The 24,489-nt window shown below is 34.1% G+C and overlaps 3 protein-coding genes across 3 annotated transcripts; 1 reads left to right on the forward strand and 2 right to left on the reverse strand.

The window, feature by feature from the left end:
* Positions 1 to 201: 201 nt before the first annotated feature.
* LOC142979235 (mitochondrial 2-oxoglutarate/malate carrier protein) lies at positions 202 to 15,211 on the reverse strand. The gene is made up of 6 exons (XM_076124054.1): positions 15,005 to 15,211; positions 13,310 to 13,528; positions 8,820 to 8,999; positions 7,532 to 7,634; positions 6,872 to 6,990; positions 202 to 5,707 (listed from the first exon to the last, which is right to left on the reverse strand). The coding sequence occupies exons 1-6, from the start codon at positions 15,082 to 15,084 to the stop codon at positions 5,527 to 5,529; spliced, it is 882 nt and encodes a 293-aa protein (XP_075980169.1). The 5' UTR covers positions 15,085 to 15,211; the 3' UTR covers positions 202 to 5,526.
* A 355-nt stretch (positions 15,212 to 15,566) lies between these two features.
* LOC142979390 (non-structural maintenance of chromosomes element 3 homolog) lies at positions 15,567 to 17,922 on the reverse strand. The gene is made up of 5 exons (XM_076124269.1): positions 17,597 to 17,922; positions 17,178 to 17,349; positions 16,729 to 16,841; positions 16,270 to 16,365; positions 15,567 to 15,931 (listed from the first exon to the last, which is right to left on the reverse strand). Exons 1-5 carry the CDS (start codon positions 17,816 to 17,818, stop codon positions 15,860 to 15,862), a joined length of 675 nt encoding a protein of 224 aa, XP_075980384.1. The 5' UTR covers positions 17,819 to 17,922; the 3' UTR covers positions 15,567 to 15,859.
* A 414-nt stretch (positions 17,923 to 18,336) lies between these two features.
* LOC142979150 (glutathione S-transferase 2-like) lies at positions 18,337 to 22,245 on the forward strand. The gene is made up of 4 exons (XM_076123924.1): positions 18,337 to 18,588; positions 20,156 to 20,323; positions 21,617 to 21,759; positions 22,041 to 22,245. Exons 1-4 carry the CDS (start codon positions 18,456 to 18,458, stop codon positions 22,215 to 22,217), a joined length of 621 nt encoding a protein of 206 aa, XP_075980039.1. The 5' UTR covers positions 18,337 to 18,455; the 3' UTR covers positions 22,218 to 22,245.
* Positions 22,246 to 24,489: the final 2,244 nt, after the last annotated feature.

Genomic DNA, 24,489 nt, shown 5'->3' on the forward strand with positions numbered 1-24,489 from the left:
AGTTCCACACGGAACAAATATTTGTTCGAAGTCCAATTGAAAATAGGTCTACCAGATGTCTTACCATTGCCCAGTTTGGTATCCAATACCCGTCCGTGATTAGTCCATTTACATTTGGTAGACACATACATAATATCCCACCTTTTCCTATAAAAGTAGGCAGAGACCAAAGAAAAAGTAAGTATTAAATAAAACAAATAGTTCAAAACAATGATCTTTATTATTCTATAACAACATTGCTTCGTTCCTTCGTTAGTCACAAATAATAAAGCGCTCTATAAAAATATATAATATTAACAGCATTTATCACAATTGCACCCTAACTTATACAGATCGGTTTAGAACGATTTCAACATTATCCTAATACAAATAAGAGCGAAATTGCAAAAAAACATCCTTGTGCGCATTTTTAGAAAGGTAACTTTATTGCTCTGTATACAGAGCTTAAATTCAGTAGTATATGATAAAAATATACCAATTTTATTGCACAAATATCCATTTGCACACACATATAGTTAGAAATATCCACAATATTCTTTATTTTAAACAAAAAACAATACTTTTTCTGCGAATCCATTCTTATGTACGAGTTGCGTACCTTTTGCGTGATAAAACATAGATTTTCTAAAGTACTTAGTTACAAGAAAAGTATATGAAATAACATTGCAATCGTTCTAAAAGCTAATAAAAGGAACATTTAAAAGCATAAATCTAAAAGCCAATTGTGAATCACTAAACATTTAAATTAAAAAAACAATTCTCAAAACGAAAACATAAAAAGAAAAATGAGATGTCTATAAAATCGCGCCAAAAAAAATTAATAATAATATTTTAATCTCTTAAATACATTTTATATCTAATTTGTAAAACTTTCCAAAACACATGCCGTGGGTCGATTTTCTAACACTATCGAATATCGAATAACTATCGATAAATTTTGTATGAAAGACAGCGCCCCTAGCGTAATTTACGGGAAATTAATTTGACATTTCATGTTATAGACAAATATTTAATGCAATTGATTTACAATAGAGGGCACTGCATAGATCATGGAATCAAAATTAATGTAAGTTATTCGAAAAAGTATTTGGAGAATAATTTCGTGTCGATTCTTTAACTCAAAATCTACTTTTTTCAACTTTATTGTCATCTTTCTAAAGAATTTAATTACAGGGATCTTTTATATAGCAAAGGTTATTCTTCAAAATGTTCCTTGTGTTTGTACATACAAAATTAACTGCGAACTGGGAAAAATCATTCACAAATCAATAAAACGTATATCAAAACATATTTGTACTTATATTTAAAAAGAAATGTATGAAGTAGAACCAAAATCTTAAGCTTTGACGCTATGAAAATCATTTTGGCACAATAAATAAAAAAAACTTCCTTTCGAAATAAATACATTTACACATTTTTAAATCATCCGGAATATTACACACTGTTTAAATATTATTTAAAGGTGATATTTTTAAATATATATTTTGACAGTTTCATATCTTCCTATCGGAAAATTATTATCATTCCATATGATATTGTTCATGTATAAAGATACAAAGTAAATCATAAGTTTAATTGAACACTTATATCGAAAAACGATCAAAATCAACTCATAAGAGATACATTTTTAAAGATTGAATTGAGTAAAACTAAAAATTTCTGCCGCCACACTGTTCGTTTAAATGACTGACATAATTAAGTGTTACTCAAAATAAAGTTTTATTCGGTAACCAGAACAATATAAATAGATACATTACTGTATACATATAATATTTTTCATACAAAAACAATCCACGAAACCGAAATACATACTAGACGCTGTTTATCTCGCATCAAAAATTTCACAAACACGATAAAAAAAAATAACCGGATTGATTGAGTAATTATATCGTAGATATATATGTCCATTACACTTTAGAGAGGTTTAAAGATTAGATAGTATACATAAACAAAATATATTTAATTGCGATATCGATGCTTGTATAGGTAAAGTATTTTTATTTATTTTTCTTTATTGCATACCTGTAGCCATATTCAGGCACGTAAAGTTAAATGGTACGTACTTTATCAACAGAAAATTACATATAACCCAAAGAAAAATTGATTAATGAATTTTCACATTTATATGCCGACTGTAAAAAGCACCATTAGCTATCAAAATTTGGTATATGATGTCTTTCTTTAACCCTTTGACCGCCACAGTCGGCTATACTCGACAAATCAGAAAGTGCTCACGACGCTTTCGTCGGCAAATGTCGACAAAAATATAGGGTCGTGAGCACGTTCTGATTTGTCGAGTATAGCCGACCGTGACGGTCAAAGGATTAAATGATATTCATATACACAAATGTACATAAATACATAAGCCTTATTTATATACCTGATGGTGTTAATAGAGGTGTATGCTATTTGTATATAAATGGTATTCTTATAAACTAAAGCTTCTTATATAAGTTATTACAAAATTGGTATGATGTAGCATCGTACGACTGAATTATAAAATGTTGGTATATAAATACGAGTATGTAGTAGACTATGAATACATAACATGAAATCAAATTTAATCACTATATAAAAAAAGCTTGTTTTACTGTTGGGCTGCGTACTGACTGAGCGAGCAGCCCCGCGTGGCAATATCTAGGTCTCTTTTCTTTTAGGTCGAAATGAGCGGGACCGAGATATTGCCTCGCCAGGCTGCTCGCTCAGTCAGGACCTGGCTATTGGCTCTCGGAATAGGGAAGAGTTGGGTCTTTAGTCACACGGTGATGAACTGTTTACGATGAAGGAAAAAATCATGAAAATTTTAAAAACCTTGCATGCCTTAAGTTAGTTTAATACATTTCTAGGGGCATGCAAACTTGCACTTGGAAATTAAGCAATCAACAAAAGAATTGCCTAGCCGTATTACACATTTCGATATAAAAATAGCCAGCGCCCTATAAAATGATGGTTTAAAATCTATGTCAATGTATTCAAAGTCATTGAGTTTAAATATATCAAACGAAATGTTATTCAGTAACATGATTCAAGGAGACAACAGACGTACAAAGTTCATATTTATTTATAGTAAATAAATATAGTTTTATACGGAGTGTTTGTTTTTTATTTAGATCATATGGGTTTATATTATTTGGATAATAGAGAGTGATATTATATGCAATAACGAGTAGACAATAGATACATTTATTTAATTTTACACATTATATTTTAAGCTCACGCTTGACCAAATCGATAAACATCAGTTTGATTTTTTTTATTAAAAAAGCTCGCACTTGACCATTTTTTTTCTTATGCAAAAATTGAAACATTATCACACTTAGCTCTTACGGAGATAAGCAGTATTATACTTTACTTGTGTATAAAAAAAAAACACCCAAAATGTAAAACACTTTAAACAACACTCTGTACATGACGTTAGACTTATGATGTCAAATATCAAACACGCTGTATATAAACGTTTTCTCCATACATTACGTCAGCATCGTATTACGCAAGTCATTATCACTGTTAACGAGACGATAATGAAACATTTATCTGTCTCCAACCGTTTATATAAAAATATATCTATTTATACATAACAGCAATTCATTTGGAATATAACGCTAGAGTTTCATATATCTTCACCTTTAAAAAATACTCAATAAAGTCATTATATTCAATCAGTCTGATTAAACCTTATAAACTCTTCCGATACTGAGCGCATGACTGATGGACAACGCAGAGCCGATACTACTGAGCGTAGAAAGTTGAAATTTGGTATGAAGATTCCTTAAAAAGTGTAGAGAAGCACTAAGAGAAGATTTTCGTTAAATTCCACGCAGTCATAGCCGCGGGTTGCCTCTGTGAGGGACCCCTAAATTGGCGCAACAGTGCGGCGTGCTGCGTGCTGTACATGCTTCGGCAGTTATCCCGCCGCACGCTGCCGCCTGCCACAAGCGGCCGTGAGGACACACATGGCGGTTTAGTGAGTATGTTCGCCCTTCTGGCGGGTGACTACATAACCCTGCACTCCACCCAGAGGCATAGCCGCGGGCGGAAAGTTAGTAGCCTATATTGTGCAATATTATTGCTCGAATTAAAATGCACTGCCCGACCCGGGAATCGATCTAGAGACTTCTAGATCACTTCTAGGTAGTTTCGAAGTGTGTCATGCATGTAATTTTATACCACATTCAATATCGTCTGTAGACAATTTGACTGACTGTTTATAAAACATAATATATTATCGAGTATTGTAAAGTGAAAACATATGATGTTATTCTTAATCGACGATCAAAATAATTAAGAATGTTTTAAAAACATTTCATACATACATACATACATAAAATCACGCCTTTTTCCCATAGGGTTAGGCAGAGACCAGAGAAAGCCACTTGGTACGATCCATACAAACTTTCTATGCTTCATATACATACATACATCTTGTCATACAGGACCGTCGTTTACGAGTACAAGTTGAGAAGCACACACACTTACCACTACGGGAAAAAGGGGTGATTTATTTTTGTATGTATTTCAATATGTATATTAGCTTAGCCTTTGTTCCAAACTATCCTATCTGACCTCCACAACCCAGTTACTTGGGTTATAACACGATACCCTTCGGTAAGACTGGTTGTGAGACTTTCAAGCTTCTGACTACTGTTAACGACTGTCAAAGGTCTTCGAAAATGACAGCCGGGACCCACAATTTAACGTGCCTTCCGTAACACGGAGAAACTCGATATGTACAAGATGGTCACCCATCCACAGAAACACCTCGGCAAGCGTAGCTTAACCTCAGAGTTCGATCCGTGCAGCTGTTGTTATGTACATATGTATGTATGAAATTATTAGTATCTTCGCCGGGCCTTAACGTTGGGTCTAAGTTTTGTTTAAAAAGCATTCCTCAATACATTTGATCGTCGTTTTACAAATATATAACAGTTTATCAGTCCATTGCGTGTATTTACAATATGCAATACAAATATTATCATTGTAGCGAGGTAATGGAAGATTGTCGAGATAATGGTTCGTTTTGTGTGTTCACGTGATAGCCCTTAATTATTCTGATAGGGTTTATTTACATAATTGATAGTGTATCTCTTTTTATCTTGAGTGTAATGCACTGGGGACGACAGAGTCGGCGTATCGTATATTATTTATTAGGCATAATTTTCCTCATAGTATTTTTTTTTACAAATAACTTTGATATTTTGACAGATAATGTATTGAAAACATACATAAAATGTCAAACAAACAAAATAATTCATAAAATTTTGTAACTATGAAAAAAATTGGCCTAGAATATTAAATTATTTTCGATTGAACAACGACCAATTAATTACTTAATTACAAAAAATCTTTCATCTCATACAATCCCACGTATTTCACAAGAGAGAATGAGACAAAACATATAAAAAAAGAAACATTACATTACACAATGGACTTAAACTCACCGACTTACTTTATTACTCCACCGACTTACTTTCTTACTCCACCGACTTCACTTCTTACACCACCGACTTCACTTCTTACACCACCGACTTATGTCATTCTGAAGTACGCCGCGTTCATCTGCTCTAAGAAGATGAAGGTCAGAACAGTGTGGGGTCCGAGACGCGCGTAGTAGGGCAAGAAGCCCTTCCATAGGGAGAAGACACCCTCGTTCTTCAAAAGGTTGGTCACCACTGCCATCTGGCTTTGACCTTTAGCCGCGTTCTGTATTCTGGAAAGTAAAGAAAAATATATTTTAAGTTAACATTCGCGACGGAATAAATATTTGGATTTAAATCTTCTATTGCCAGGAAAAACAAACATTTAAAAATATATCATTGACCTTAAAAACTAGTGGCCCACCAGGGTTTCGCCCGGTTTAAACAGTTATTCTACAAAAAAACCTTTACAACTTTTACTCATAAACTTTACTCTTGAATCACCTATCCTAATAACATTTTTTTTTAAAGATTAATAAAACCGCAACAAAATATTAGGTCGGGGAAAAAGTCTGTTCGCATTATAGTATGTATGAACTTGTAATAAAATCTCTTTGGCTTTAAGAACCACAAATGAGTACACGGTTCATTTGGTTTCTTTCAGTGAGCTCATGAGGTACCCAAATATCGAGCTTGTTTGTGTAGAGAAAAGATTTTATCAGTTCATACATACTATATTGCGAAAAGATTTTTTCCCCGACCTAATACGTTGCGTAGTTTTAAAGATCTAAGTAAACATACATATAGAACAGACATAGGGACAGACGCGGGATGCGACTTTGCTTTATACTATGACAATGTAGTGAAGATCAAGCCTTTATTCCATAAAGTTAAATTTCAATATAGATTAGGTATAAGTGAAAAAATAAAATCATATTTTTTCCGCGATGCATTTCAATTGGTCATACTTTTTAATCATTGACTATATTTACGTTAGGACCTTATGTGTTACATAACGATGTATGTAATAGGTGCGTGTCAAGTGACAAGTGTGTTATATACACAATTAACATGTCCATGATGTTTGTGAGACGTGAGCGGGACATTTAGACATACGGACATTTTATGCGCCGTGAAAAATAAAATAGAAACCTTCCAATATAATTTTAGCAATATTTTTTTAAGTCTTTGAAAAAAAATATTTGTTATAAAGTTAAACTGTTTTAATCTATGGTCATTTGTTTTTTTTATAGCAGATCGATTTCTCTTAATAATCAGTGCAGTTGTAAGCCAGCAATTTAATGAAGACATGAAGAACTATTATTTACTTTCTAGAGATTTAAATCACTGGTTACATACAAAAATAATCAATACATAAACTGCACTTTCGTTCACAAAAACACAGGTTTAAGAATGAATTCACAAAGCTATAATATGAATAACAAAATATAGTTTACCTCGTCTTGATGATGTCGACCGGCATCGAGGCGATGGTGGTGATGAGACCGGACACCATGGAGGCGCAGAAGTGCAGGAATATACCCTCGGGCACGTATGCCGTGAACACCTCGCGAGCCTGGTGTACAACGAGAATTAATTAATTAAAATATAAGCTAAATAAATTTTATAATCAAATACTCGTAAATATCATTGGACAACTCACACACGATTAATTCCAAACTAAGCAGAGCTTGTACATTCAGCTCTAAAAGTAGGTGATCATACTCAATCTTTTACTGAAGTGTGCCATTATTCCATGGAAAAAAACATTTGCCATTGATTGAAATGTTTAATTCTAACTCCTTTTACCTGATTTTGATCAAGTATTTATTAAAGTTACGTAACACAGAGGTTTCGAAAATATGAAGTTGTTAAGCTACTTTTGGAGCTGACTGTACTACGTAACCAAGTATCTAATAAACACACTTTTACACTTCTAAATACATACTTATATAGATACATAAACAACCAGGCTCAGAACAGATACTCGTGCTCATCACACGAAGATTTGTCCCAGGTGGGATTCGAACCCACCACACGCGGCGCCACGGTTATTGCGGCGAGGTGACCACGTTAACCACTGTATCAAACGTGCAGTTGCTGTATGTATAATATACCTGTGAGTATGTGCTGAGTTGAGCCGCGTTGACCACCATGGCTCGTCCCACTGTAGGCATGGCGCCTCGCCATAACTTCAGAACTCCTTCCTCTTTCACTATCCTGTATAATTAACACAATGAATAAAATAATAGGAAGAACAACGGAAATATTGTAATTTGATATAATAACGATATCAAAATATGACTATTAGCAAATAATTCTCGAAGTATGTAGTTAAATTATTGTTTGCCTTTTACATATCGTCAATCAATGACTCTTAAATAACGATATTAACAAGTTTTAACTTCGTCGTTTAGAATCTGATCAAATGCAGATACGCGGTTTTATCCAATGCTATATACGCGGATTTGCTTATCCCAACGATATAAACTTAGTTTATATATTCATATATTTCTGTAGGTACTAGCTAAAATTAGGTCAGGCATGTAATAAAGCATTATCGAGAAAAATAAACATCCAAAGACATTATTCTAAAAAGTTTGGAAGCAGCTATTATAACGGCAAAAAACATGAGTACCTATTCCTGCCTCAGAATAGTATAGTAAGAAATATCCAATATTTGTATATAATGTTTATATTAACACATATTGTAACCTGTTATCTTATTGAGATAACCGTCCATTAAGAATGCTGCAATAAAAACATATTACAAGCAAAGTTTACTTGAGTTTTTATTGAGAGCCTATTTATATTTATTTTTTTAATGCTCTTGCTTATAATTTAGAACGAGAGAACATACAAGAGCAGATTTTCACCTGAAAAAATCTTCTATTTTCTAAAAGGCAATTAACGCACTTTGAATTGATCTTGTGTGGCGGGGTCTTCACAAACAAACAACAAACACTTAACAACAGGCCTGGAACGTAAAAAGAGTTTGTGGATCGTAAAAATATTTGCTACAAGTGGGAATCAAACCCACTTACCTTTCAGCATCATCAAATCGTGTTCTTCAATTTCGAACTATCTATCATGTTTGACCGCTAGTTCGAAACTAATAGGATTTCTCGATTCATTTAACTTCCAAGCTTTACTTTTAATGAATTCAGATCAGGGGTGTTGCGGATATTTGTATTCACATCCGTATCTATATCCGGATGTTTGGAATAAAATCTCCGCAATAGCATCCGCATCCGCGGATTTCTAATAATTGGCATCCGGAGCTACCCTATTTTTTAACCCATTTCTGTCCCATTGCCGGGCAGGGTTCCCCACCCGAACGGGGGATGTCTTATGACAATAATTACATTATTACACTAATTAATAGTCAAAATTATCGATTGTTACCTCATCAAAGCGTCAGCAACGTTCTTGTAGTTCCTGCGTTGTTCCTTGGGCAGTCTGCCGTCAGCCGTCATTCTGATGAGGGCCACCTCTGCCGGGGTGCCGACGAACGCGCCGATAGACCCGGCCGCTACACCCAGTAGAGTCTTCGTGCCGAAGCCAGGAGCCGCGCCGCCGTTACGCCTGATGAAGAATAGGTTTAAGAAAACAGTCCGTTTTGGAGAAGAATTAAGGCATGAAGCGGCGACAGAAAAAATATCTAAAACTTTTATTATGTTTATTTCTGTTGTCTGCGGACGAAGTTGCTGCTCTAATTATGATCATATTGAAGCTTAATCTCAAGTCTCTCGTCTCAATCGATTTGAAGGCGCATTCAAGGTTTTGGGTTTTGGATCTCGGGACTCGAAGGTCTGAAGGCTGGATTATCCTAAGTCTACTCGAGCCTTTTAAACTCTTGGATTGGTCTGAACGTGCTTTCCGAAGAATAAATTGAATGTGTTAAGTTAAGTAAGTATGATAATAATTTTACTAATTTCCTAAAAAGTTGATTACAAAACACCAACTATTTATTGCCATTTTAATAAGTTTATAGAAAATAAAATACACAGATATAGCCTTGGACATGACATTTAGAAATAAAGTTGCTTAAATGAATTCTAAAAATACGATATATTATTTCGTCTAAATACTGTTATTTTTATACTCAATTAATTTTCTACTATCCGTAAAAGCGTGTATCTGCCAGTCACTTATATTTTTCTAACGATAGTATGCAGATTAGAATATATTATCTTTTCATATCACACGTGAAAATCTTTACAGCAATTACCAGCAACTACTTTCACATTATAAATAGTTTTCAGCAAGGAATTCCAAAGTCATTAGTGTTTTTACGTGGGTGGGTTTTTGCGAGATGTTTTGTTCTTGAACACGGTCAAAGTCAGCATCAGCGGTTAGTTGGCGCACGTCATTGTGACGTCACTGTGACGTCACTGTTGACTGACGAGCTGATATGCGGAGACGAATGTCTTATGCACTTCCGATAGCTAGACAATAAGAGATCGGAAAGGTGATTTTGTCATCGATACTGTATAGAATTTATGATAGGTATTTTGCCTATTTTGAGATCATTAGTGCATCCAGGATCAGTGGAGCAGCTTGGTAGTAAAGTACTGGTGCAAAAATAAACTGGAGCTCCCTATATTGCATTATTATAAGTTGTTTAAGCCGCCCGAAAGGCTTTTGACGTGGCTTAACGACAGTTATCTTAATTGACAACAACCGCGACCGACTTTTTACATGCCCTCCGAAGCACGGAGACGCTCAGTTCAAATTTCACTATGCGCCTATGCGGTCACCCATCTATAGAATGACCGCGTCAACGATTGTTTAACCCAAAGATCGTTTACCGACCGGTGAGCACAACTGACTATGAGCGCCTCAGAAATGTGAAGTACTTAAGTAAGAATCTGAGAGAGTGATAAGCTCGGCGGATAGAATGACCGTCCTTTGCGCAGTATCCAAGCATTAACTATCATTTCAGTGTTCCCATAAGAGTAATCTGACACAAATTGCGGTAAATATGATACATCTTACATACACATAGTTCATATAAACGATCTTACGTTTGTAATCCACTCGCACATCCGGCGCAACGCCATAAAATGTTTTAGTGAACTATAAAAATTATAATACCTTGCTACGTAATAAGATTTTTGTCGTCCCGTTTACATTTCATACTCATATTATTAATACGAAAGTAACTTAATCTCTAAAGAAAGGTAACTATTGAACAGATTTTTGCTTAAAGCTTGGCAGTTGTTCATGTTTAAGCTCGAAGATCTTTGAGTTACTTACCCAGTTTCTGAGTACATTTAGCGGTAGTTTATCTATTTAATGAGGTGTTTTTTATATGATTTTAAACGCTAATGAATAGATAAACTACCGCTACGAGCCCAGGCCAACTCTTTACGTGCCCTCTAAAACTTGGATACGGTCAGCTAAAACACTGTTAAACGGATACCCATCTGGAGAGCGTCGGCGGCAAAGTTTCGCTTAACCCACTGATTGTTTAGCGACTGGCGGGTTAATTTTTTTTAAAAACGACGTGCACTACGCTACGTTTTTTGCAAAAACAATACGATATTGGTATCGCGGGCAACGATCAGTCTATAAATAAATATTCCATGCAAGATAAACAGGTTACATAAGAATATCGTAAATATGTTTGTTATCAACAATTGGAATAACACGTCAATCTATTTGCAATTTGTGTCATTGACTCCTGAGCATCAATACACATCTGTTATAGAATATATTGTTCTTATAAAACATATTATGATTGAAGTAGGTATATTTAGAATTGGATATTATTTACGTTTGCCATTTATTTACGTGTGTAATGGTGGAGGAAAACAGCGTGATGAAACCTTGCATGTTTAAACATTGTTCTTAACGGCATGCAAAGTCCCAAACCCGCACTTGGCCAGCGTGGTGGACTCAAGGCTTAATCCCCCTTTCGCTTGGGAGTAGAATTATTTTAAGAACTGAATATTATGAATTTCAGACATTTAAATACTCTTTATTGTTAGTTTCTAGTCGCGACTGCATTCGTGTGCAAATTGCAAAGATAACATCAAATATCTTTGATGTTTTGGCAGATACAGATTACATCATGCAAAGACAATATTATGATAGTTATGTAGCTATATCATTTTGATTCTCATCTCGATATATTTAGAGTCGAATTCAAATCAATCAATCAAAAGAAATCTTTGCAAAAGACAACTTTTTTTATTTTAATGTTCCGTACTAATTGAAAACGAGACCCTATTACTGAGACTTCGTTGTCTGTCTGTCACCAGGTTGTATCTAACGAATCGTTATAGTCAGCCAGTTGTCATTATTATTGATAATCGATATCGGTATGACGACTGACTTAATAACAGAATAAATAAAATATAGATAATTATTAAAGGTTCCCATATAACAAACGTCATTCTTTTTACTGTTTTATAAAAGACTAGTTGACTCGCGCAACTTCGCTTGCATCACATAAGTGAGAATGAGTCGAAATTTTCCCCGTTTTTGTAACATTTTTTACTGGTACTCTGCTTCTATTGGTCGTAGCGTGTCTATATTATGTTTATGTTTATATACAGCCTTCCTCGATAAATGGGCTATCTAACACTGAAATAATATATCAAATCGAACCAGTAGTTCCTGAGATTAGCGCGTTCAAACAAACAAACTCTTCAGCTTTATAATATTAGTATAGATGGTACGGAAACTTTCGCGCCCTAGTCCAACTTGCACTTGGCCGGATTTTTCGAAATCGCTTTGCATTTTGAACCGTGAAAGCGTGACAAACAGAATTCCTTTAGAATTTTTAATAGGTAGCAAAAGGTACGTGTGTTTTATTCGAAATTATTTGGTTTTAAACGTTCTCGACACTCCAAGGTGATATGAAATAATAGCCGTGGTTACGAAACAATGGCTTAGTTTATGACAATCGGTATTCAGTCTATAGTAGCCATAGTACAATACCTATTCATAGATTAATGGCTTACAAAGTACTGCAAAATTGAAATACGTTTACAATTAGATAATTTATGTGCCTTATTTGTTGTATACGATATCTTATAACTATCTCGTATATACATTTTTTACTGTGCATGTGTCAATATCATCGTACACTTGTCATCGTCAAAATTTGCCATAGATTTTGAAGTTTGACGTTATTAAACGCACGGTACGAAAAATCAAGGAACATTTATTTCTGTTTTTTTCTTTTATTTTAAAATATTTATGGCTTAATATAGAATTATTTTGCGCTTATGCTATATTAATTTATGTGAGGGAAAGGGCTAAAAGCGATCAGGTGTCATCGAACCGATATTACCACATAATAGTGCATTAAACCGGTGATGTCAAAAGGTCGAGTCGCGTTATATCTATAGCTCATACAATGCATTATCATGTCCCTTGTTGAGCCTTGCTACTGTGTTATATTGTTCCGTTTGAAATTGAATAATCCAGTAAGGTAGGTCGGGAATATAAAGATTACTTGGTATTTAGGTACACAGTACAGGTTTTTTTGTTAGCTATAGTTTAGGTGTAAGGCAATTTGGATTTTAGTTTTTTGAGTATTTTTAGGATATTTTTCTTCTTTTACAATTACATTATTTATTAAGTAGGTATATAGTTTAATCAAATAAAACTAAAATCTTCTTGATTAATGTGACCTTTCCATGACATACAAAACAAGGATTTCAATGAGGAAGACGATTGATGAAAGGTTTTTTTTTTAAAGTTTTTATAGCAACTTGATTACCATATAAGTGGAGCTGGATATAAAATCAAACAAGGAAAAATACTGGGCAGAATTCCTTACAATATTTCTATTTTATAAACACAAACTCGCATGATCAATTGATCAATCTAGTATGTAAACAAAGCAATACGAATTAAGAATACGAAATAAGAATACTCACTCTCTATAAGAGTCAAACAGGTAGTTATAGACTCCAAGCCTCGTAGTAGTGTACGTAGCCTGTCTCAAAAGACCGGCCGATAGACCAGTGTACAGAGAAAAGAATCCTTCCCTCGCGATGATTTCACCCGCCACCGCGAAGGAGGTCCGACCTCCGCCACTTAACTGCATTCTCGTCTTGATCAAATCCAGAGGCTGAACGACGCATGTCGCTGCCATGCTAAAAAAAAAAACATTGACGTGAGATTGACATTTCATTGGCGGGAAAATTTTCGTGTCACGAATATTTTTCCTTCCTTGCAAATCATTGTGTGTTTGCATTTTTGTAAGATGTATTTGTTTTTCTAGTCCATTTGATAGATTGGTATGATTTTTTTGTTATAACATTATGCCTATTATATTGGAAAGTGTAAAGTTTACAGTAGGTGTCTACAATGTAGATAGTCGCATTGCAATTTCTTGGGGCCCATGGTAAGTCCTTACATATTATTATAAGGTACAAGATTTGACTGCTACCGAAAATATTTTAAATGGTTTGCCATTAACAGCAATAAAATTGTAAAGTTTACTATAAAATTAAATAGGTAGGTAGAAAAATACCTATAACTTAATTATATCTTTGAAAAGCGCAAAATTGCATGATCTTAATCTTTCAAGGGCAGAAATATGAAAGAGTAAATACTTTTTCACTATAATATTGCATAACCTTCATAGTTCATAGTTGAGTTATGGTAAATTATGTTATTCATGCAACCTTGAGTTCCGTTAACATATTCTGCTGTAATTGGCACAAATGCCGTATGAAAAAGGTCATGGTTATGTCCTATTTGTATGAAAGGTGAAATTTCTAATTATGGTGCAATATTTTACAGTTTTCATAATTACCTACATGTCATTTAAGTGTCTTAATAAATAAGTAGGTATAAATTATATTAAACTAACTCAAGAGTAATGCAAGATATTGAGGTTTTTGAAAAGTATTCCATTGTAAGCTGATATTGTACCTTTTAAGAATTTTGAAAATACCATAAGACATGAATGTGGCCCTGAATGGATTTTCCTGTCTTTGAGTATACTTGCTTTTAGTCAAGTTAACTTCCAATGTATTTAATCGGTGAATATTTGATATTAAATAATGAACCTAAATGAGACATGTGCTTTCAACTTGGACCCTAATTCCTGGCTTCAGGTACCAATTATAGGACAATGTAGTATGAGACATACTATTTTATTTTTAAAATTACATTCCGTATTTTATCATGATTGTCATGTCGATCACTCACAACTAAAAGCTGCAGACCTCAATATTCTGCTTAATACAAGGCTATATAAATTTACTTCTTTGCCAGTTTTATTTTATATCAAGTTACAAGTGATAAAACTACATCCAAATGTCATAAATAATTTATAGGAGAGGCCCGGTAACAAGAAGAATTCTTGTTTATTACATAATCTTAATAATGTAATCAATAACAATTCTTAACCTGCAGATCACGGCACAAATTAATTAACTGATTAAAGCCGTATCGTGTACAGAACGAGAGCAAGGACTCTCATATTAAACTTTTATTATGACTTAATATAGCAAAGGTTTGTTTTCACAAGTCCAATGAAACTACAAATCAAAACTTTCTACTTCCGTTAATGACATTGGTTCTCGAAGAAGGACAAACTATCTTAAAATAAGATCGCTTACCCAGCAAGGCCGCCAAACGCGAATTTCAGTCCATTTGGTATATAACGCTCCTTTGGCGGTGCAACTGCTGTTTGTGCCATTTTAACTATTAGACTGATTGCAGTCTATGTACACAGTTTATAAAATGGTCCAGCCACTAAGAAATGAAGACACTGATTTTAAAAAGTGTGCCCTGCACAACTTCGCTCAGTATACAGCTGAATTTGACAATCTGACGTCTATTGAGTTGTTATCTGTCACTGTCATTAATGTCAAAATGATAAGCAAGAATCGTCCATGGCAAGAAAACTCTATGGATCAAGGATGTGCATGCAGCTGGTTCTGAAGTAAAGCTTATTACAGTTTAGTAGATTATACTAAGCATACATTATTTATACTGAAGCTATTCTGTAAGCATCCCCAATAATTTTATTGTAAATTAAGTTGTGTTAAGACTGAAAATAATGCTTTACTAAATTTAAAAAAAGTAACTTTATACCTAGATCGACTAGAATCTTGGGAATAAAAATAGAGGCCTTGATTACAATGGGGCTAAAGGCTATTAAATAAAAAAAAAGGAAAATAATCAAAACAACTATTTACTGCTTCTATTTACAATTTCACTTATTTAAAATGGAATAGTTAACAAATTCTTAGCGTTCATACATTACTTCGTAACTTGATTAATTCTCTAGTCTAGCGAATCAAGTTCAAATGCACACAAATAACTTTACCATCTTTATCTAACTTAAAATGTTTGATGGCACAAACTAACAATAATAACAGAACTGTTGTTCTTAGAAGGCACAGTAATCCACTCCATTTTTTAAATTGAGTAATATAACATAAATGAACTATATCTATGAATAGAATGTATCATGTTTCTGATGTTTCTTCAGTTGCCTCTTTATATTGCTCACACCAATGGTCAGGACTTTTCTCAAATGCCTGAAAACAAAATACAAACTTTAACATTTGGCTCACATGTTTTGAACTGAATATTTTTGTTATTTCACAATTTTAACCAAGGTACTTATTAGGCCAGGGAAAAAGTCTTTTCGCATTATAATAATTATGTATGAACTTGTAATAAAACCTTTTCTCAAAAAAGCTCGATATTTGGGTACCTCGTGAGCTCACTGAAAGAAACCTAATGAACCGTGTAATCATTTTCATTTGTGAAGCCAAAGAGATTTTATTACAAGTTCATACATACTATAATGCGTAAAGACTTTTTCCCTGACCTAATATTTCTAATAGCATTAAAATGAATACAGAAAGATTACCTCTCCCATTTTGTTTAGTAGGAATAATTTAGGCACTTCTTCAACAGCTCTTTGTCCCCATTGAAACACAAACCTTGCAAGGTCTCCTTCACCAACCTGAAACAATTAATGTTATAATTTTTACAAAACAAAATCAAAACAACATTGAAAATTAGGTATATTATGGACTATTCCTTCTATTTTCAACACAATTAAATTACTGTATTAAGACTGGGAGCCTTGTATTAAGATATTGCTATTAACTTTACTTTAGGTACTTTGAGACCTAATAAGAGCTTATTTTGTTTGATGAAACATTGTTGAAAATCTTATTTTTGAGTGTTAGGCCTTTGGTAATGTATTCCCAGCCTAGCTTTTCTCCCAACTACATTGTAGTCAGCTTTCAGTCTGACCAGATGCAGCTGAATACCAGTATTTAATATCTTATTTTAAACAATTTAGAACAGATAATGAACTAACCTTAGAATATTGTAAGTACATCTGTCTAGTAAAAGTAATTGTTAGAAGCTTCCGGCTCACATTATCACTCTCCTCTAGCAAGCCAGCTTCTGCTAAAAACTTCCACATTTCTTCTGTAAAGGAAGAATATTTATTATAGAACAAGTAAGGGGACTAATGACACACAGAATATAATAAACTTATTTTATTCTTTAATAACTTGGTGAAAACAGTAAAGTAATGATGAGACCTATTTAAATATAAGCATTATCTGTTTCCACCAACCTACTGCAAAAACTAGGTCATAACACTGGTAACTTATTCCATAGTACTGCCTATTATTGCCCATCAACTTATTGTCGAAAAGTTCCACTACTAGCAGCAAGAGTATAAAGGTTCAGTCCGAATAGAACTTTACATTTTATTTTACTTATTTTCATCTTACTAAATGTATGAAAATTTTACATTACCTTCTTTGACAGGTGCACCACTCATGAAAATGTGCATGAGTGCGGCAACCAATAGTTTTCTGTGATGCTCTTCAGTTACTGTTGATAGTAGTGACTCACATTCCTCATTCAATACTACTATGTATTGAATACCACTCTTAGCTTCCACTTGAACTAATTTGTAGCCATAGACCTGGAAAGTAGTTGCAAAAAGTTGTTAAATGACCAAAACTTTTCTGGAACTTTTTCTGTGTTGATGTGCATCTCACAGTCTTGTTATGTGGCTATCTATTTGATAGTCACTAAGGCCAAACTGCTTATTTAGTCTTGCACTTGGTTTAAAACTCGGATTGGTAAAACAATGTTATGAATAAGAAACCTGAGATTGATACAACTTAAAATTGATTGAATTGATTGTTACGAAAGTAAATATTACTGACATTTTTCAACACTTTATTGGCTTCAATTATTACTATGTTCACTAGATTTGTTGCTGTTTGGCAAACAGTACTGAGGTGTTTTAAAATTTCGCCGCGTTTTATCGGAATCTTGCTGCCTTCTTTACATAAAATAAATCGAACGCATTCCTTTATAGAATCTTCGAGTCCTGCAACGTCGTCAGTATCCCCTCCCCTGGATCTATTTGCTCGCCTTTGGCTCATATTGTTATTATATTAATTACACAATTTCAGGGTTTGTTTTTAAAAATTCGGTAACTTTCAGCTTTGTTGACTTGACATATGATTTGACATAAGCAGTGACACTTGCCATTGCCGCGCTGATTTAGAATTTGACAATCATAGTGCAGAGCGCCACTCTTAGTCATTTCTAGTCTTAGTCGACTATTTGATCATTTTCATTTTAAATAAATTCTTTTTACTTGCACATGACTTGAAAAAGGTCGTCATTTGTTCGAAAAATACTTGTACGAATTTCATTTTCAGAAGGCTTGAGAATGACCGCGAGACAAAAAGTTTGAAAGAGAATGGGATGAGGTCACCTTATATGAAAAATTTGTAGGCATGGGAGGTTTCAGCAACTGACGTATTTGAAATCTCTTAGAGGACTTGTCTGCTGAAAGAATGTATGCCTATGTTGCCCATAACGTTGCAAATAATATAGAGTCAGTTTCCTATGTATAGAACGTAAAACCAGCTTATATCATAACGCGCGAATTAATATTCATAAAACCTGTTAATGTACCATTAGCAGGTAGAACCAGTATCATTTTCGAGGCAGAGTGGAGGTGTGGCTTTTGTCATAATTTACTTGTTTGCTTAAAGAATATATCCATTCAGGATGCCGAAAGTAGTGTACCACTATTTCCCCCTCAAGGGATTAGGGGAGGCTCCGAGGATGCTCCTTGCCTACGGAGGTCAAGAGTTTGAGGACCACCGTATATCATTCGAAGAATGGCCGGAATACAAGTCCAGTGAGTATCGACCAGAATACTAAAATATAATACCTAATTAAGTTTCTTAAGTTTGTTAAATTGGAGCATAGTAATCGCCAGCATCCATAGTTTAAGAAGTTCCGAGTGCTTGACAAGTCACTCGTGCGCATGTTGATAATGCCTACCTACATTTAGATTCAAATCATTGCCCGCTAAAACAAAATTAAGAAAAGAAGTTATATCATCAGTTAAAACACAATAAAAAAAAGGTACAGCACTGTTAGTGTTCATTCGTGATACTAACAGAACTCTGCTATAAATTTTATTCAGTTCATTGCACGAGAAAACGAGTTCACATTTAATAATAAGTTTAGTTATTCCGACTATCAACATCCTGTGATTAAAAGAAGCTATGTCCTTTGCAGACAATACTATCTTTCTCGTTCATTGTATTTATAAATTGACGTCTGTTTCACTTTCAATAACTCATTATGTGGAAATATTGATGTTATGAGAAACGCGGACATTATGACTCCAAAAGTAATGGCAATTTAAAATATAAAGCAATAAGTGTTTTATGTTTTCTTGATAAAGTACATTATACAGTAGTTGTATGGCATTATCTGATTATTATTTTTCTGTCAAAAAATCATTATGCACTATTTAACATTAGTTAATTTAAATGTGCCTATACCTAAATGATGCCTGATCATTTTTTGTCAGTAATCGTCTCACAGCTGGACAAAAGCCTTCTTCATTCTGATTGGCTAAACTAAAATGGTCTGTTTTGAACGCCATTAGTATGTATTATATGTACTTATGTAATGCCATTAAGTACCTAGTTCGGAGACTTGGGTGGATGATGCGACGATTTCTGAAAAAAAATATATGATGATTAATACACAAGAACTCAATTTGTCTCTGATATTATCAATTTGTACTGAAAAACCTCATAATGAAAGTGCACTTATTATTATTACAAACAACAATATAAGATTCTATGGACTTTGTGAGCCAAGCCTCTATGACGACAACACACGGCTGGTTACACATTTAAAATTATTATGTAGGTACCGGCTGTATTCAGCCAGTATCGTCGGCGACCTTGGCCGTTAACTCAATGTGGTTCATTTAAAAATAGACACGCTTAGACGATTTTAGCTAGATAAATAAATATTTGATGGAAATTTTACGCTATTTTTGTGCGATTTTTATGGAAATGCTTTTTCATGAAGTTTAGATTCTTTTTATAGTTATTTTAAATTTACACACTGTGCGTATGCCGGCGGCAAGAATGCTTCTTGATTTTGTGTTGTGGGACCATATAATATACCGAAAGATGCAATGTATGATGTATGTTACATATTTACACCAAATTTCTATAAAACAATTTAATTTTGCCGAGGAAACAAACTAGAAACTACCTTGGATTTTGATTATATTATGGATTTTTACATAAGTTACCATGCAGATTAGAAACACTGTATTTCTATATAAATACACACAGACAATATATACATAATATCACTTTACTTTCCCACAGGGCGAGGCACAGATCAATACAAAAGTGTATTATAAAAATTCATATAAAATTTCTTACTTTCAGAGACTTTATTTGGTCAGATCCCGATCTTAGAAATAGATGGCAAGTTGTATGCACAGAGCATCGCCATCAGCAGGTACTTGGGTAGGAAGTACGGCCTCGCCGGCGACGATGAAGAAGAAGCCTTCGAGATCGACCAGAATATTGACTTCCTTATGGATATCCGTGCTAGTAAGTATTGTGGGTCAAGAACCAATAAATAAATTGCTGCGGGGCTAGAGTCTCCTCTCGTAATGAGAGAGGGGTTAGGTTAGCCTTGAGTCCACCACGCTGGCCAAGTGCGGGTTGGGGACTTTGCATACCTTCAAGAACTGTTCTATAGAACTCTCAGGCATGCAAGGTTGTTCGAACCAAGTAAATAATATCCATACTAATATTATAAATGCGAAAGTAACTCTGTCTGTCTGTCTGTCTGTCTGCTACTCAATCACGCCTAAACTACCGAACCAATTTGCATGAAATTTGGTATGGAGATAGTTTGATACCCGAGAAAGGACATAGGCTACTTTTTACCCCGGGAAAATCACGCATTTCCCGGGAAAATTCAAGTTTCGCCACCGAAGTCGCGAATAATCAAGATCATAATGACATTGAATTAACAAAATTCCGTTGTCATGGCAACAGTTTTAATGGCGGATATGCTTTAGCGCGAGTTATATGAGATATAAATAATTTTGAGAATATTTTTCGTGAAAAAAAGCATATTTTGTTGTTTAGGAATAATTAAGCTTTGTATTAGTAAAAAAAAATCATTCACGCGAGCGGAGCCGCACGGGTCAGCTAGTATATATGTTACTGTAAAAGCCCGAACTGTGGTAAATCCTAAGATTTTCCGGTAAAACCTAAGATTTACCAACTCTCAATGGTAAAAGTCCGAACAAGCCAGACTTTAAAAACTATGTTACGGTATATAAAAAAATCCTCCTTCATAGCTATGTTTCTAACTATTTCACGGTATAATTATATACTGTAACATAGTTATAAAGAAGGAGTTTTGGGCAAAGCGACATGGGTAGGTTAGGTTAGAAGGCTAAGGTGGGAGCGAGCGAAGCGAAGCTCCCACCTTAGCCTTCGTGGTTATTTTTTTTTAACCACACAGAAGGAGGAGCCCCGCGAAGCGGGGCTCCGGCGACATCTCGATATCATCGAGTGAACATAGGTAAAAGTTCGAAATAAAAGAACTGTTCGGACTTTATCATTGCGAGTTGGTAAATCTTAGGTTATACCGGAAAATCTTAGGATTTACCACCGTTCGGACTTTTACAGTAACATATATATATATATAGCGAGGAACAGGTGTATGGCTGATAGTTCGTCAAACAGTTTAAGTAATGTAAAAGACGCAACCTAACCTTGCTTATAGTATTGGACACAATATGATTTTGGGATCTGGAGAAGTTATAATATTTACGTGAGTGTTATGTTAGTGGAATAGCTAATTACTTATAATCCTGTCAATTACAGAAGCGGCCTTAGTATATTATGAGAAGGATTTAGATATAAAAGCAAAAAGGCATGAAGATTTCTTACAAAACACATATCCTTCCCTTCTGGAGAAGTTAAACGAGATTGTTGAGAGGAACAATGGACATTTGGCTTGTGGAAAGGTAAGATAATTTAATAATTTGATCACTAAGTTCAGTTTTGGAATTCGATATTCAAGGAGAGTTACTTACCACAGGAAAAAACGTAAGTAGATAGTGATCTGTCTGTAATAAAAAAGTGGTCTGAACAATAAATTACAGTATAACAACTTGTAGCAATTTGAATTATGTTTTACAAAAACCTTTCTTCATTGGGTCTGGAATTCTGGATACTTTCTCCTTGTTGTGAAAGTAAAACCATAAGAATAGCTAGATATATTTTTGATTTTGAAATGTTTTTCCAGCTGACGTGGGGTGATTTTGTTCTCACGGGAATGTTCGCGTACCTGAAGCGGATGCTGCAAATGCCTGACTTAGAGCAGAAGTACCCCAACTTCAAAAAGCTACAAGACAATGTTGTGACTTTACCCAAAGTGAAGGCTTACATTGATGCCGTTCCCAAGTCTAACTTCGATTATTAAAAAAAAACTATTAAAAATAAATGTTTTATTTTTAACCGACTAAAGCCGGTGACGTTATAATTTGAATTACAGGTATTATAATAACATTATAGACGAGGCTTTATGGGCATAGGTCACTTTGCCCAATCTATAGAAGAAAAATAATCGTGATCGAGTCTTTGCCTCACAGTGTATAATAAATCAGCGAATTGAATTAGTTTAGTACTTACATCCTTCTTTCTATTCTATTCTATTTATTTTCCGTACGTTATAGTATATTACTTACACGTCAATCGAAACGGTAATAAGATTAAACGAATAACTTATTTATCAATCATTCTTAATACTTTAGACTGTCGATAAGTATCATGCATACATCACGGGTCCAAATAATAATAGTATTATCCACAATTATTTATCGATCAATCATCAGACACATGAATATACAAGATTTTTATTTATATCTGATATCGTTACAGAAAATATCTTAGTGAATGAATTCATTACTAGTAGGTAATTACCTACTTTGGCTTTGGATGAATGTATTTTCAAAACAAGTAGGACTACGACTTTTATAATAACACTAACTATTGCCCGCCTTGCGTTTTGCCGTGACTTAGAGATTAATTTTCATACCAACTATCATCCCCTATTTTATCCCCTTGGGGGATATCGTCATAACATCTACCCGCATACTAAAGTTCAGGCCGATCCATCCAGGGGCTTGGGCTGTGCGTTGATAAATCACTATGTTAGTCAGTCACCTTTGTTTTATATATAAGGACTTAAAGTGACAACTATATCCGAAGCTGCTAAGTTTTACTTTATACCTTATGGTTAGTGGTCAACCTAGTGTCAATCTAGCACCGACGCGATGCACAGAGACGCTTTGTTAGAACTTGAAAGTCTGAAAACCAATCTTATCGAGGGGTATCGTGTTACATCCCAGGTAATTGGGTTGTGGGGGCCTGGTGAGCAGTGGGTTCATGTCCATGTGCTCGGCGATATAACACTAGCTAAATTACAGTTTCGTCTTTATAGAAAATGACTCTAAAGGCATTGGGTGACATTATGAAGTGTCAATAGTTATCAAACAATCTCCTGAATAAGTGTTTAGATATATTTATGATAAATATTAGCTAAGTGTAAATATACGAAGGAAAGTCAAGTATCCACTCGGTATTTACGTGTTGCAAAATTATCAAAGGCATATCATAGATAACAATTTAAAATAGGTTGTTTGATGACTCAAATAGTAGCGACATCGAACATAGAAACGTCAATATAACTTTATATCACGCCTGTTATGCCCGAAAGCGTAAGCAGAGGTGTATGAAACACATTTCGTGATTAACAACGTTAGTCGCATGTAATAGGAGTCATAGTCGCTTACATAATTATATAAAAAATAGTAAAGACCTGGAATAGAACCCGAGACCTCATGAACAGCAGTCGCATACATACTACCATGCCATACCAAAATAACATCACTAAAGTAAAAGAAATGCATGGTTTTTGCAAAGTACAAGTGCTACTTCTAAAATGCTTGTTATTTTCAGTCAATTTCATTAGAGCATGTAAAGAGTGTATCGTGTACATAAGATATTTACTTGTCCGCTGGTCGTTAAAGCGATGGCCCATACTATTAATATAATTGTTTATTTTAAACGGTCAAGACTATTAAGATATTGGCTCCATAACTTTAATAGCTTTAAAATAATATCTCGGGAATTGAAACAAAGTGTACGAAAGAAGTATAGGAATAAGCCGAATTACCTATATTATATAATTTTCATTCATTTTAATAAAGAATTATTTATATCATTTTTCATTATTTTTATTTAAAAAGTAAATTTTGTAACGTGGAATTTAGTTTTTAAAGTATGTAATAGTACCACTTACAAAATAGTGTTTTCTGTTCGAACGTAGGTACATGTTGTTGTTTTTTTTGTTAATGACATAGATTTTTTTTTCTTACGATAAAATGTCAGAAAATCACGGAATTTTTTTACAAGCGGGCAATATCGCTGGCAAAAGATAGTGCTTTTTAATAGTTCGTTTATGAGAACATTATTATGCCATAAAACATTACAGTACTTATACTACTTATCTTAATTATAACAAACAAAAGGTTGTTTTAACTTTCATATCTCATTCGATACCGAATTATGGATCTCGAATATAAATATTTTTCTTATAACTTATCAGAAACATCAATAAAATCGATATCGTAAAATAACATTTATAAAGGTTAAAATTTGAAACTTGAAACTGGTTGAAACTGTTTTTAAGT

Source organism: Anticarsia gemmatalis, chromosome 16, assembly GCF_050436995.1.
Source record: "Anticarsia gemmatalis isolate Benzon Research Colony breed Stoneville strain chromosome 16, ilAntGemm2 primary, whole genome shotgun sequence".
In the NCBI taxonomy this organism is placed as follows: domain Eukaryota; kingdom Metazoa; phylum Arthropoda; class Insecta; order Lepidoptera; family Erebidae; genus Anticarsia; species Anticarsia gemmatalis.

Excerpts from the sequence above, each read along its gene's own strand:
- LOC142979235 (XM_076124054.1), bottom strand. The coding sequence starts at position 15,084 with ATGGCACAAACAGCAGTTGCACCGCCAAAGGAGCGTTATATACCAAAT. Across the intron at positions 13,529-15,004 it reads GCGTTTGGCGGCCTTGCTGG|CATGGCAGCGACATGCGTCG; the intron begins GTAAGCGATCTT and ends TTTTTTTTTTAG. Across the intron at positions 7,635-8,819 it reads GTTGCTGACGCTTTGATGAG|GATAGTGAAAGAGGAAGGAG; the intron begins GTAACAATCGAT and ends TTAATTATACAG.
- LOC142979150 (XM_076123924.1), top strand. The coding sequence starts at position 18,456 with ATGCCGAAAGTAGTGTACCACTATTTCCCCCTCAAGGGATTAGGGGAG. Across the intron at positions 18,589-20,155 it reads ATGGCCGGAATACAAGTCCA|AGACTTTATTTGGTCAGATC; the intron begins GTGAGTATCGAC and ends TCTTACTTTCAG. Across the intron at positions 21,760-22,040 it reads GACATTTGGCTTGTGGAAAG|CTGACGTGGGGTGATTTTGT; the intron begins GTAAGATAATTT and ends ATGTTTTTCCAG.
- LOC142979390 (XM_076124269.1), bottom strand. The coding sequence starts at position 17,818 with ATGAGCCAAAGGCGAGCAAATAGATCCAGGGGAGGGGATACTGACGAC. Across the intron at positions 16,842-17,177 it reads TGGTGCACCTGTCAAAGAAG|AAGAAATGTGGAAGTTTTTA; the intron begins GTAATGTAAAAT and ends CTTCCTTTACAG. Across the intron at positions 16,366-16,728 it reads TGTACTTACAATATTCTAAG|GTTGGTGAAGGAGACCTTGC; the intron begins GTTAGTTCATTA and ends TAATTGTTTCAG.